Raw genomic sequence first — 15803 nt, 5'->3', positions numbered from 1 at the left:
AGGGGGGATGTGTAGATTATAAATACAACCACAGAACTCCAGGAAAAGTTAATAGCAGTTGAATGATTTGACTAAATGTCAAAAGTTTGCAGAAAAATCTTTATTTCTGCTTAATTTTATATCCATTACTAAAATTAGTTGTGTGATTGCAATTATAACAACCCTAAACAAATGCCAAGTTTTCTAATTTAAGAGTTAGTAATTCAGCTTCTATTCCTTTTCATGCACTAAACCTGGTATTGATTTTTGTGATTCATATATTTTACCAAGTTTTTTAGTATAAGTTATTGCTTTTTAAATTATTTATTTATTTAATTAATTTCTTTTTTTATGAATAAATACACTAGTATATTATTTTAGTTTATTTATTTATTTACTTATTTTTAAGTAAGATTTTGCAATTTTTCTTAATTTTCATTGAAGTGATTGCTTTCCAAATAAGTTAATATAATTCATTCAAGCAGATGTAGTCAGCAAAATAAAATGTAATTTCAGACACTGATACAATTACAAATACAAAAGAGACTTGAACAAACTTTCTTGGTAGGCTCTACTAGGCTGGTCCTAAATTTTTCCCCCAATGAAAATCAAATACCCTCTCAAAACTATTAATTTCATTGCAAGTAACTAATGATGATTGCTAACTACTTCAAAAGGCTACAACCCTACTGAAGTATTATTTTTTCTTAATTTACCTAGGATTTGAATAGCTTGACACTTGTTCATAAGGTTGTTTCTTTTCTTTCTCTATTTCGGGGTACTTTTTAAATGAATGAAAAAAATAATAGCTAAGCAAGTGTCTTGTTGTGTAATATAACAGGGCATGATATAATGTGCAAAAATATAAATATGTCTCCTATGTTAGGAAATCACTACTGAAACACCTAAATTTATGTTTCTGTGATAATCAATGACATCTGATTCTGTCTTCAGTGTCAAAATCTGGCCTGTCATCTTGGAATTTTTCCAAAAGAGAGGAAGGGGTATATACTCAATTCAAATTTCATCAGAAAACAACAAAAATCACACCTACCTATGTATAAAAGCATAAATTTTTGAAAGCCATGAGGAGTCAATTGACCACCTGACCCCCCTAGTTGACAGGCCTGCCAACAACGTCTTCTGTTAAAGTAATTTTCAACAGTTGGTTTATATCCTCCTCTGACTTTCTTTTACTAAATATTTTTCCATTTAAGTATTTTAAGATGGAATTATGATTCAAATTTGTAAGTCCACATACTAATTTAGCAGTCCTCCTGTGAACTCTTTTGTGAAAAAAATATTTTTCAAATGTTTTTTCATAATATGGGAACCAAAACTGAACAGTATACTCCAAATGAGACCAAATGAAAGATGTATATAACAGCCAAAGACATTCTATTGATTTAATATGCATATAAATTTTATTTATTTATTTATTTATTTTGTTAATTATTCCTTTTCTAGTATGCCATTCCGCCTGTGATAAGTACCCTTAAAGTAATGGCTAATCATAAGGACTTGAAGCCTTTTGCAATTTATTTGATGTCCGAACTGTGGAAGAAGCAAGATCGATGTTTTTCTTACCTATATAAATTACTGGTTGAACCAAATAAAAGTGCATCAACAGACACTGGTGTCAATGAAGTTCTATTATCACAAGCTGCAGTAATCAAAGAAATATGCATTTCAGAGTAAGAAAAATATTGAATGATATTATTTCATAAAGAATTATTGATAGTATATAAGTTGTTAGATGTGCTAGTAGATAGTATATATTGTTTCCAATCTCTATTTATTTCTGCGTTTCTCAACATTTTTACTGAAAAGTTATTTTTTCCGTAGAGTTAACCAGTTTTTCCAACAGTTATTTTTAAAGTCAGTACTCACAAAGTTTTTGTCATGTTTCAAAAGTAATATTTCAGAAACAGTCATATAATTTTTTTAAATATTAATAAGTTCAGTGAAAGAAGCTATCATATTGCTTCAATTGTAATTTTTGAGATTAGGTTTATAAAGTTGATCATGTGCTTTGTATTTATTTCTGTTACAATGCGAAAAATGTATTCCCATTATAAGATGAGTGCAGTTATTTTCTGACCTCATATGGAACCAGTTATGGCATTAGTCCAACTGGACTAATCAAATTTTGATTCCTTGGTTTTTAATGTAGTTTCCAAACTAAGATATTCTTTAAAAGTTAAATAAATACCTTTGTGCTAAAAAGAAAAAGAAACAACCCAAGTTCATCGATAAATATAAAAATATATATTTGGTATTTATTTTGAAAGTATGAAGTTTTTGATATTTATTTTTAAAGCTATATTTTTAAAATGAAAATTATGTAATAATTTAGTATTCCTTTTTCATTTTATATTTGTGAAAAATTAGTAATGTTACAATTTTAATACAGATTAAAAATACATGGTTAAAAATTAAAAAGTTGGTCAGAAAACGGAAAATGTGTTATGGCTGTGCAGTGTGCACTGACTAATGCTTATTTTTTATTTTTGAATCATTTCTAAACTTTGTAAAAGTAGCTAGCAAAAAAAAAAAAAAAACCTGAGTAAAGCAACTAATGCTAAAGTAACTCAATTAAAATTAATGACAATTTAAAGTAAAATGTTAATTCTTTAATGCCTATAAATATTACACATAACAACAATCATTAGTTATGCTAAGAAACATAGTGAATGAATTAAATGACCTTTTCATGCTTTACTTTTACATGGTATTGTTTTTATGTCTATGATACTGCAATACTATTCCATGATTTTTATAGTGCACATGTATTAATGTAATCAGTTTTGTTATATATTATTTTTTAAACATTAAATTGTCTCACTTCACAGATGATTGCAAATGTCATTTATACATAAGTAACATTAAAAGTACCTACATTTTTACATAAAATGTATATTTACGTACAAATAATGCAAGAAATATTAATTTATCCCTCTCTCTCTCTCTATATATATATATATATATATTAATAACAATAATATTATAAAAAAAACAGTGATTTGAAGATGCAGTGACTATGTAAAGACTTTAGTTTCCTCTGATTGAACATATCAGATATATATATATATATATCAAAATATCAGATTTTTTAAATATATTAAGAAATATGATAGTTTTGAACCCTGGAAAAAACTATAAAGTCCTGTTTATGCACACTCCGGCTTCACCCCGGGTTGAAGCGGAAGGTGGATAAAAGGGGGATTGCAGCCGGGTTAATGGGAAGACCCGTTTTTGTCAAATCGTGGATTCTCCTTTACGTTCCTATCAGTCCATGCGCTTTTTTATCAGTCCATGCGCTAATATCCTTTTCTTGCTTGTGTGTGTGTTTTTTATAGTTAAATTGAGCATTAAAAAACATATTGCAGAACTTTTCTGAAAATAATTTAAGGCCTAATGGGTTAATTACTTATTACAACTACACTGTGAATAATATTATGTTTCAATATGAATCCTATTATTTCATCCTTTTAATTTCTTACTTGAATTTCATAAATTTAATCAAAATAGCTTGTTACAAATGCCATAGCTTTTATTAATTTCGACTGGGGATCAGCATTGTGAGAACTAGCATTAATCAGTAAATTGTGTAAAAATATATCTGGATCTTCTAAATTCATTTCTAAATAAAAATTTTTGCCTTTTGTGATTGTCAATATCATGGCCGCACTTAAGGGATGGGTTTTTAGGGTTCCAATCCCCTCCAAAATTTTCACAACTGTTCCGAAATATGCTTTTATTATCCTTTTTTTTTCTGAAAAAATTGTTTCAAATTGATTTATTTTTATTAATTTATTTTATTTTGGTTTTCAATTTCATTTAAAAATAAATTTTTATTGACGAAACACATATACAGAACTTGATCTCCAGTAATTATTTTTAATTGTACTTCTTGTGGGAAAAATCCGCCAATAATCCTTCAATGTAGGTGGAGGGAATTCCCTCCTGTATTGAATGCGGCTTGAAGCCGGGTTGGATGCATAAAACGGCCTTATTCCGCGAATCCGGGTTGACGCCGGGTTGAATCCAGCTGCATAAACAGGGCCTAATAGGCACATATCTGCAGAAATCTGATGATGCATGTTTTGAGGTTAAAAGGTACCTTTTTTTTAATACACAAGAAGTGAGCTTATAGATGATAAAACACCTGACAAAATAACTGTTTCATTGTAACCCTGAAACATGTTTGTTGTTTCCTGCAAATTCATGCCTATTGGTTTTGTTTTATTATATTTTGTGTTCTTTACCTCAGTCAACACAAAAGTAGAGAAATTAAGAGATATCAAGAAGCTAAATACTAAACTGAACATTTGTTTGATGAGTTAGAATGTTAAAAATCTGAATAATGTTTCTAATTGTAAACATCACACTTTCATAAAATGAATTGGTTAATAGAAAACTTTGCTAACAGTTATTAATTAATCATTTCCAGGCCTGAAAAGCATGGAAAGGAATTTTTAAGTACATTGTCAACCATATTCAATCAATCTGTTGGAGAAAACACCACGCCTGTTGCGTGTTTGGCTTTAGATGGAGTTATTGCTCTTTGTCGATCAGAAGTAGGTAATTTAAAAGTTACATCCCAAGTAAAAGATTCTTGTTTTAGCTCTTTCATGAAAAGTTTTTTTAATGCTACAAATGTTGAAGAGTTTAAAACTTCATTTTTTTTTTTTTGTTTATCTTTTGAAAATAAACAATAAAATGAAATTTTTTTAAATCAATTAAACTTATTTTGTAAAAATTTCAGTATTGAGTAAAAATACTAATTTTGAGTAACTAGATAGAATATAACATTGGTTAGACTGAAAAATAGCATTAGTCAAGCATAAAATTTCAAAATGAGAAGAGACCAAAAGCCATCACCATGTTTGTCTATGCTCGCCCCTCCCTAACGGGAATCCTGGCTGTGCCCATGTCTAGGGACGTGCACAGAAATTTTGGGGCCCATTCCAAATGATTTTTAGGGGTCCCCCTCAACATAGTTTACCCCTACTTATCTACATATATTTCACCAATCTTGAGCCAACTTCAGGCCAGGGCCAACAAGGGTATCCCTTCTCTCTTTCTCCCTCCCCCCCCCCCCATGCATGACCATACCTTCAGGTGTGTTAAAAATAATTGTTAGGAAAAGAGTAAAACATTATAATTTTTAAAATTCGTGTGTGTGTTTTCTTTTTTTTTTAATCTGGTTGTGATAACATTTCTACTATATCTAAAGCCCAGTCAATGTTGGCCAAAAATGACCTAATGTTGGAACAAATTACAGACAAGCTGAATTTTTGCCAGTTGTTAGCACCTAAGAAGGGGAGTATTTTCCCAAAAGTCTCCGCCTCTCCCCCTTGAGCTTTCCCTCCTGGCCCCCCTTTAGTATGAAATTGGAGTTTTTTAAACAAATGCCTATAACTTTGTTAAATATTCTGAAATGTTTTAAACTTGACATACTTTTTAATCTTTATAACATGATAAATGCGAAATTGCCTTTAATTTTTTTATACAATTAATATGTTTTTGTAACTAGAGCAATTACCTCACTTTTCTTCATTTTTCATGATGTAATCTAGGGCTTCTCAAGTCTAATAGTCATTATTTGAAAAAAAAATATATGCAGCTTAGTTTTTAGAGCAGTTTCTAAGCTTTCCAAAGATATATGCATATGTAGAATTATACAGTCAACTATATGCATAGAACGCGCGGCAAGATGGTAAGCACCAACTTTTAAACGCACAGGAAGCTTTCTTCTTCCACAGCCAATCAAAAGTTTCTGTCAGAAGAAATTAGGGACATGCTGATTTTTTGTCTGCAATCAGCACCAATGGAGAGGAGTATTATCACAGTCTCCCTCCTATTTGGACTTCTACGCCCCCCCGACTCCCCAAAAACATTTGGTTTTAAGCGTGTTTCTAATTATGAGCATATCTTGCTTACTGTTCACCCAAAATGCATAAATGTTACACTATTTTATTCCTAAAAATCTATTCAACCTGAACTTTTGAAGAAAAATAGTATTCGCTCATTAAATCTCTAAATTATGAGAAAGTTTATATTTCAAACATGTATTTTGTATTGATTTTAGAAATCAATTCCTACATTCAAAATAGAAGAAGAAAAGTAGCAACACATGTTCTCACCTTTCAAAGGACATAATGATTTGCAAAGTGTTTGGTCGGCAGTTAGAAGGGTTGTTTGGCATAACGGGATTTGGGATTTCTGATAGACTGCGTAAATTGTGCATTTTTAAAACAATTATTTTGATGTAGTACTTTCTCACAATTTTGTCTCTCCTATTAAATTTGATTGTAAAATTTTCAAAAAAATATTTCTCAATCTTTATTCTCACTCTAGTTTCAACAGAGGGTGAGATTTTCTCACCCACATTTTTTCCTCTAGTGGGAACCTTGATTAGATGGTTAATATGCTTGAAGTGTCAGGGTTACCAGATTTGTTACTTTTAATTTAGAAAGATTTCAAATCTTACCAAAGATTTCCATAACTTCTTTTTTCCATTGCTAAACATGCCTATTCTTAAGAACATTAGTAATTTAAAACATTGAAAATTCATTTTTTTTTTTTTTTTTTTGCAGATTATTGACTTACGATCAACATGGAAAGCTTTATCTCCAAGATTAAATAAGGACAAAAGGTAAAACGTACTTATTTTTAACATTTTAAGCACATTCATAATTGAAAAAATATTTCGATCAAAAAAATAAATCTTTTATGCCTTTGGAAATTTAGTACTCTCTATTTGCATTATATATGAGTTATGTATTTAATATTGATACATTGTTCAAAGGTAAAACATCAGCGTCAGAAAAAAAAGTTAAAGCCATCAGACCCTAATGCATTGATGATAAAAACAAATGTTTTAACAAAAAAGATTGCTTTGGAAGCATCAACTTCCTGTGTTGCATTCCTAACTTAAGTAAAGGAAGTCAAATAAGAATATGTTTCACTTTCAAATCTTGTAAACTATTTATCTCTCTCTCTCTCTCTCTCTATATATATATATATATATATATATATATATATATATATATATACTAGCAAAAATACCCGGCGTTGCCTGGGTCAGAAATAAATATAAGAAACAATTGCTACTTCCTTTCGTTTTCTGTTTTAACTGAAAGAACTCAAAACATATCACTTTGACGTGATTAAAAATCGAACTTCTTCCTTACCCATTAAAGTAAAATAGCAGTAAGTATAAAGAACGAACGAATATTCATTTAGAAACGAAAGCACGAACTTAAGCATATAAAAATTTGAAGAATTTCCAAAATATGAACTAACAAAAACAAAGATCACTGAAAAAACCGTGCGCTTCATTTAATTAAATAGTACACACTCAAAAGAAAAAAAAAAGCTCTCTACTATGTTTCTTTAAAGATGCAAAAAGTAAAGTTTCCAAATGTTTAAACGACTTTAAACTCATGTCTACTCCGGAGAAGCCTTGATTCAAAAATTTCATTATGATTACTTTTATTATTGCTGTTGTTAGGCAACGAATTTTTGTAACAATGGGTTTTATATTCGCAACGTCAAAGCTCGAATATGCTACCTTGCGGTGATTACCAATACTAAAGAAAAAGGTAAAACATTCCATTCCACCAGTTTTCTTTGGGGTAAATTCCCGGCTTCAAGCAGTTTGTGGAATAATGTAATTTCAGAAGAATTAAAAAAGAAAGCTTCGCACAAACACAATGAAAAAGTACTGTCATTCACTAAACGTCAAAACAAGTTATAAGTTATGGCATTTGTTTGTTTCACCTTTTTTCATCCGCCATTAGACAGTGGCTGCTGCGCCCCCTATAATTTATTGGAGTTGCAACTTTAATTATTTACTGGGGAAATGATATGAAATTTACTGTTTTCCACCATAACTTTTTACAACTAAGTTTTTAAGGAATAAATTACAGCCTAAGTTGCTCCCTCATAATGTATCTATCTATGGTGAAAAAATGGTTAAAATCCCTCCAGTAGTTTTAAAGCTTACCCCGGACATCCGGACAGAGATTAGCCCTTTATGTATAAAGATGAGGATACAATTCCTATGAAAGCAATGTCATGCTTGCTCCAGAGTGGCCTTGATTCAAAATTTACATAATGATTACTTTTAATATTGCTGTTGTTAGGCAACGAATTTTCGAAACAATGGGTTTAATCTTTAATCATTTGATGTGGAAATTACATGACATCTACTGTTTTCGATCACAACCTTCTTAAACTAAGTTTTTAAAGAACAAATTATAGCCTAAGTTGTTCCCCGATTCTGTAGCTATCTATGGTGAAAAAACGGTTAAAACCCCTCCATTGGTTTTGACGTTTACCCCGGACATCCGGACAGAGCGTAGACCTTTATGTATAAAGATATATATATATATATATATATATCTTTTGCAACAAATATTTCGTTGTAGAAAATTTCTATCCTACCTGAACCAGCACTTTTAAGAATAAGAACTACTAATTACTGGACCAGTTCTAAGGGACTTTCACAAATGATGTCACGCTTTTGAGGGAGACTGGTGTTTGTGAAGTTGTAACAGTTTAAGAAGGGGGAGGGATTGGTTATCACGAAGTGTGACATCATATACTTCTTTATTGTATGCTTTTTTATTTGCCATGTGACAAAGGGGTGAGGTGAAGTGTGACTCATAGTGAGAAAGGGGGTTGACAAAAATTGTGACATCATTCTCGACAGCCCAGTGTGCATTTTATGAAGTACTTTTCTTTTTAATATTGCTACATGTTTGGTGTTTAAGATAGCTTTGCATACTTATGTCATGTGGTTATATAATCCCCAATCTTACAAAAACAATGGATTTTTCTTGCTAAATATTAAATAAAATTCATATATTTTTTAATATATCTTTAAAAATGATCAAAACTCAAAGAAACTGTTAAGAAAACTAGATGATCCTTATATTCAATTAAAGAGACAAAACTCAGTTCTTTTCAATTAAAGCTCATCACTTAGTTTAGAAAAATTGCTTAAAGCTATTGTCAATGTATAAAGCAATTGGTGAAATGTGTGAAAACGCTAGAATTTGTAAATAAAAGTTGTTGAATGTCGCCAACTATGATTTTTAGTTTAATATAGCAGTAAATAAATTTTAATCGACAAAAATTAAAAATGCATCAAGTGATGTATATTTAACGGAAGGGAACTCAAAAATCTCTGGTGTATATTGTTACTGTTATTGGGTGTGTTATTGAGTAATAACAAATTAAGTTTGCTTAATCATTATTATTGTTTCTTTTAGATCCTTAGTGAATTGTCGAATGTTTGAATTGCTTTTAACATGAACATTTTCCTGATTTTTTTACCAATCCTTTTAAGCAAACTTAAGGAAGTAAATGCTCGGGAATTCTGATGTAATTCTGTATGGTGCAAGTGTGAAAGGAAAACTAAATAATTACAATAAATGATCGACCATTCAAAACGTGCATGAAATGGATTAGTGAATTTTCCCTATAGTTGGGCTTGTGGAAATTACTGCTCATTAAAATAGTGTATTTAATACTGCTGCAACACAAAATTGTATTAATATTAATTCAAAATAAACCAAAAAGCACAGTTAAAGAGGAAATTAACAAGAATCATAATGGCAAAACGAACCCTTTACAAAAATTACATACTTGGGGCATCCTCTAAAATATTTGTTTTTTATTGTAAAAATAATGCAAAGATAATATAATTTGGTTTCAAACCACCTTTTATCAAATCTTTATTATTGTTTCTTTTAGATCTTTGGTGAGCTGCCGTATGTACAAACTGCTTGAATTGATCCCCGAACTGAAAGTTAAATCCTTTGAATATGATAAATTTATGAGTGAAATTGTATCTAACATCTGGAGACAAATATCATCTGGAATGAACTGTTCATCTACTTTGAGTGCAGCTTATAAAACCTTATCGAAATTTCCTCATGACAATTATGTTTTAAAACAGCTACCTGAAGCAGTAAGTTTTGTTTTATTTAACATTTTGAAACTTTTTCGCTTTTATATTTTTTATTAGTAGTATTTTTGGTTTGGTTGTGCATGTAATTATAATTTAATTGTCTGTACTATACGTTTCAGGTGGATGTTAGTGGATATCTTAAGTACTGTATATCTTTTTATTTCTGTCTTTAGCTGTTTATCTTTGTTTAACTTTTTAATCTAGTAATGTATTAGTGATACAATTATTTTTTTGGCTATTGGTTTATGGAGGAAAAGATATTACCATATGTCTTTTCCTTCATAACACGTATAAGTTGAGAAATTTAGTACAAAAATTGAGGTTGAAAGTTGAGAGATTGACTAATACGCAGGACCAAATTTCTGTAAATTTTCCCTCAACAAGACCAACAAGAAGTCATTACTCAGGGTGGCGACAGGAACTGTGAAAAAAAGTTCCCTGACTTTTCCCTGATTTCCCTGATTAAGTTCACCAAATTTCCCTGATTTACATTACCAATGATAATGGTTTCCTTTCTTTGCTCTACTTGAAATCCATTGGATGTATGTTTGTATAAAATGCAGTATTTTAAACGTTTTAAGTTGTGTAAAGTTGTTGAACTAAAGATATATTTTTAAAAAATGCTACTTTTTTAATAAAATGGTTAAAAAAAACATATCAAGTCAATTTTTTTGGAAAAAGAACCCCTACAAAACAGTATATAATTTTTTTTACATGGAAAGATTATAGAAAATTAAAAAAAAAAAAAAAACTTTACTTCCAGAAACCCCTTAGCATAAGAATTTTAAGAAACCATTAAAATCACTCTTAAAAACATATGTGTTTTATGATAGAACTAAAAAGTAATTGAAATTATTTTGAACTAAATTTTCAAACAGTATAATAATTGTTGTAAGAATAGTGAAAGAATAGAAGTGATGTAGTTATTCTTATATAACTAATTGACATATTTATGTAAAATAGATAAAACCATTTGACATCCATTCATAGGGAGCATTTCTCTAAGAACATAAGTTTTAATGAAGGAATACAGCATTTTGACAATAAAAAAATAAAGATATTTACTTAAGTACACCAGTTCACTACTTAAGCACACACTCTATTTCAAATGATTTCAGTATGTAACGAAAAAAAAAGTTTAGATAGCTTTTGTAACAAACAACTTTGAAATGAAAGAAAAGAAAAAAAACAGAAAGCAATTAGTTAATTTTAAAATATATAAAAGAAGAATACAACTTGGTTATAAAATAAAGAATCATTTAAGTCTGAAGAAAAGAAAACCTTTATAATCTGCTTTAACAACAAATAGTATAACGGCAAAGAGAAAAGGTTTTTTTTTAAATGAAAGTTCGATTTTAGCAATTAAATTAAAAATGCGTAGAAGTAATAACTTTTAAGCATTTATCAGTATTAATTCAAAAACCAAAGATTTCTTCTTGAAATCGTGATTACAGTAAGCTAATTACTTCGAGACAATGGAATAAAGGCAAAGGAGCTAAGGCATTAATGATGGCTTCCTCTTTGCCTGTATGGTTGTTTATTTTAAGTAGCATTGAAAGCGTGAAAGGAAATTTCAAGCGAGGTAAAATAAATAACCTAACAGACACAGAAGCAATCTTACAAAGTTCATCCTGTGGTTAATAAGTAAGATTCAATACTTTGACATTAGGGAAAAAAGATGCACAAATATGCGGCAGTGTATAATTGCACCTCATTAATTTTACTTTTTTTTTTGAACAGATAATTGGCGGAAAATGCATAGGAAATTAGAGTACTTAATTTTGTAAAGCAAATTAAAAAAAAAAAAATTTTTTTTCTTCATAAAATCAATTTTCCCTGATTTTTTGCTATTTTTTCGAAATTCCCTGATATTTCCCTGACTTTTCCCTGATTAATAAAGTTCCCTGACTTTTCCCTGATCTCCCTGATTTCCCTGATCTGTCGCCACCCTGTTACTCATACTTTCTGATGCAATTTTGTATAGTCCAAATGAAAAATATAGACTAAATTCTTACAGTTAATGATCAACAACTCAAAACGTAATAGAAATGGATTCACAAATTTTTCTGTAGTTTGTCTCTTGGAAATTAATGCCTAATAAAAGAATAATAATATGGCTACAACACAAAATTTTATTAATATTAATTCAAAGTGAAGCAGAAATTAGCAAGAACCATAATGGCAAAAACCAACCCTTTGCAAAATTATTGAGCATTTTTGAGCGGCCCTCAAAATATTCGTTTTTTATTGTAAAAATAATGCAAATGTTATGTAAATTGATTTCAAACCACCTTTAATTTTAATGAGTCCCCCAAACCCCAAGGTGAGTTTCCCCAAATATTTGTTTTTCCAACTACAAGGAGCCAACTTAAATTTATAGAAATGAAAAATTTAATATTTTCTCAAAATAGTTTAAAATGTTATCATGGTTCATGAAGTAATACTCTTGTGTCACCATGTTTTTGTCAAAGTGTAGAGCTTTTTTTTTTTTTTTCATTACCAAAAACAATTTACTTTCAAACTTTCAATAGAAAAAGGTCACTTGGAACATTAAAGTTCCAAGGGACCTTTTTCTATTGAAATGAATTTTTTTTTTTCTAAGCTTTATAAATTGGGTAGACATTTTTATATGAAGCTATATGAGGGTATTATAATATTACCCTTACATTTGTTCATAGAAATCCTTTCGAATGACTTTAATTAATTTATTTATTTTACAGGCCAAAGTAAACCTAAAGCTTCCACCATCAATGAAAGCTACTCCGTTTGAAATGGGGAAGTTACCTGAAGACGTTCTTTCATATATTCCGGGATACTGTTATGTTGATTTGTTAAAAAGCATTGATGATACAACTGTGTTGGAAGGTAGTTAAATTTTTTAACGTATTATGTAATTTTATGTCGTTTGTTATTGAATCATTTTTAAAATCCCGTTCAAATCTGCAGATATAAAAACCACAGAAGTCAACTAAATAACCACGCAATAATACGCATAACCACGAAAATGTCATTCGATTTTAGAGGCAAGCAATAAAACTAAGTTCAGTGTTGTCAAAAAAATGTAGAAAATGTTAGTTTTTTTTTTTTTTTTCCGGCTTTGAAAAATTTCGATAATTTTTTGTGTCTTGAGCAAAGAAAGCTACTGACTGCTTTACTGTCACGAAATATAGCTATTTAATATATTTTAATTTTAAAGACCTCAAGTATTCCAATTTTTCCAGAAAAATAAAAAACAATTTTTTTTTTCCACTGCTTCAAAATTTCTGGAAATTTTGCATCACTACACCAAAAGTGTGTTAACAATTGTTGCATCACTGTACTGTGAAAAAACTGCTAGCCAGGCCGATGACTCTCTGCTTTCGAGTTTGAAAAGCATCTCAGAGGAACGGGAGGAAGTGTTGGCACATCCACCATTCCAAAAGCAGGCATCGCAGCGTTCCTATATTCCTATATTTTCCTATATTTCTGAAAAAGTTCCTATAATTCCTATAATTCCTATATTTTCCTATATTTTCAGTTTCCGATTCCTTTTTTTTTTTTACTTTTCCCCTCGACTTTTGGCTACCGCCTTTTCCGCGATCCACGTGCAGCCGCCATTTTATCTTTCCTACTGTGCAGGGCTCCCAAATGGTTCGCTTTTCCCGCCAAAGTCCGTGTTTTATGGTAAAGTCCGCTTCAGACTTTTAACATTATGGTCTGATTAGTTCGCTTTTATATTGTTTTTACTTAAATATCAGATTTTAAAAGTTTTTCATTTCGTTAAAAGTTACTGTTCTCCCAAGCACGCCGCCGCAGCGCGTGTTAAACAAAGTTCGTACGCCCATGAAAAACCTTGAAAAGTTCTTGGGGGGGGGGGGAGGTCACACACACACATTTTCTAGTGTTTGAAAAGCTTGAAAAAGTATAAAAAGTTTCTTTATTGCTTGAATTTATTTATTGTTTGGATTGTGCTTGTAATTCTTTTAAAAAATTTCATTAGTGCAATTTTCTGAACATATATATTCGATATGATTTATCGCGAAAAATTGCTTTCGTGTTTGAGGTTTCAATCCTTTTGCATCTTGTTAATATTTTGATTCTTTTTACAATCCAAAGTGATTTTGACATGTGCTTACCTTAGCTTAGCTTATTTTTCGTTTAATTTCAATAATTAATGACGGAATTATTTTGGAAACCATGGCAACATTGAACTTACTCGGCTCGGACGCGGAAAAATGCTTCTCGCTTTTGAAATTTCAATCCTTTTGCATCTTGTAAATATGTTGATGTTTTCCACAATTAGAAGTTATTTTAGTATATGCTACTTTAGTTTAGCTTATTTTTCGTTTGATTTTAATAATTAACGAAGGAAATATTTTGGAAACCATAACAATAACATTGAGCTTATTCGGATTTCGCAGAAAATTGCATCTCGCGTTTGAAATTTCAATCCTTTTGCATCTTGTGAACATTTTGATGTTTTTGGCAATTTGAAGTTATTTTGACGTATGTTTCTATAGATTGGCTTATTTTTCGTTTAATTTCAATAGTTAACCAAGGAAATATTTTGGAAACCATAACAATAACATTGAGCTTATTCGGACTTCACGGGAAATTGCATCTCGCGTTTGAAATTTCAATCCTTTTGCATCTTGTGAACATTTTGATGTTTTGACAATTGGAAGTTATTTTGACATATGTTTTTATAGATTAGCTTATTTTTCGTTTAATTTCAATAATTAATGAAGGAATTATTTTGGAAGCCATGGCAACATTGAACTTACTCGGATTTCGCGGAAAAATGCTTCTCGCTTTGGAAATTTCAATCCTTTTGCATCCTGTAAATATTTTGATGTTTTCCACAATTGGAAGTTATTTTGACATATGCTACCTTAGTTTAGCTTATTTTTCCTTTAATTTCAATAATTAACGAAGGAAATATTTTGAAAACCATAACAACATTGAGCTTATTCGGAATTCGCGGAAAATAGTTTCAATCCTTTTGCACCTTGTAAACATTTTGATGTTTTTGACAATTGGAAGTTATTTTGACATATGCTACTATAGATTAGCTTATTTTTCGTTTAATTTCAATAATTAACGAAGGAATTATTTTGGAAGCCATGGCAACATTGAACTTAATCGGATTTCGCGGAAAAATGCTTCTCGCGTTGGAAATTTCAATCCTTTTGCATCTTGTAAATATTTTGATGTTTTCCACAATTGGAAGTTATTTTGACATATGCTACCTTAGTTTAGCTTATTTTTCGTTTAATTTCAATAATTAACGAAGGAAATATTTTGAAAACAATAACAACATTGAGCTTATTTGGACTTCGCGGAAAATAATTTCAATCCTTTTGCATCTTGTAAACATTTAGATGTTTTTGACAATTGGAAGTTATTTTGACATATACTACTTTAGATTAGCTTATTTTTCATTTAATTTCAATAATTAACGTAGGAATTATTTTGGAAACCATGGTAACATTGAACTTACTCGGACTTCGCGGAAAATTGCTTTTAATGTTTGAAATTTCAATCTTTTTGAATCATGTAAATATTAAAATATTTTGCCCAATCGAATGTTATTTTCCCATATTCCAACTTGGATTAGCATGTTTTAGGTTTAATTTAGTAGAAAATAAATAAATTTATTTTATGGGAAGCATGCCAACATTGAACTTGGTTCGTGAAAATTTGCTTCTCTGAGCTTTCAATCGTTTTGCATCTTATAAATATTTTTATATTTATGGCAATTAGAAGTTATTTTGACATGCTACGTCAGATTAACTCGATTAAATTTTTACTTAAATAACTAAAAAATTAATATTTTTTGTGTTGTTTAATTCAAGCTTAT

At 29.9% G+C, this 15803-nt stretch overlaps 1 protein-coding gene across 1 annotated transcript in view; it reads left to right on the top strand.

The window, feature by feature from the left end:
• Positions 1–15803, top strand: part of LOC129229454 (focadhesin-like) — a gene marked incomplete in the record, with an annotated part of 113314 nt that overhangs the window by 24381 nt on the left and 73130 nt on the right. Inside the window, 5 exon segments of the mRNA XM_054863771.1 lie at positions 1447–1673; positions 4433–4559; positions 6582–6640; positions 9748–9964; positions 12685–12829. Of these exon segments, the coding sequence (XP_054719746.1) occupies positions 1447–1673; positions 4433–4559; positions 6582–6640; positions 9748–9964; positions 12685–12829 (775 nt within the window).

This window comes from Uloborus diversus, chromosome 1 (assembly GCF_026930045.1).
Source record: "Uloborus diversus isolate 005 chromosome 1, Udiv.v.3.1, whole genome shotgun sequence".
Lineage (NCBI taxonomy): Eukaryota > Metazoa > Arthropoda > Arachnida > Araneae > Uloboridae > Uloborus > Uloborus diversus.
This window is presented reverse-complemented; position numbering and strand designations above follow the sequence as displayed.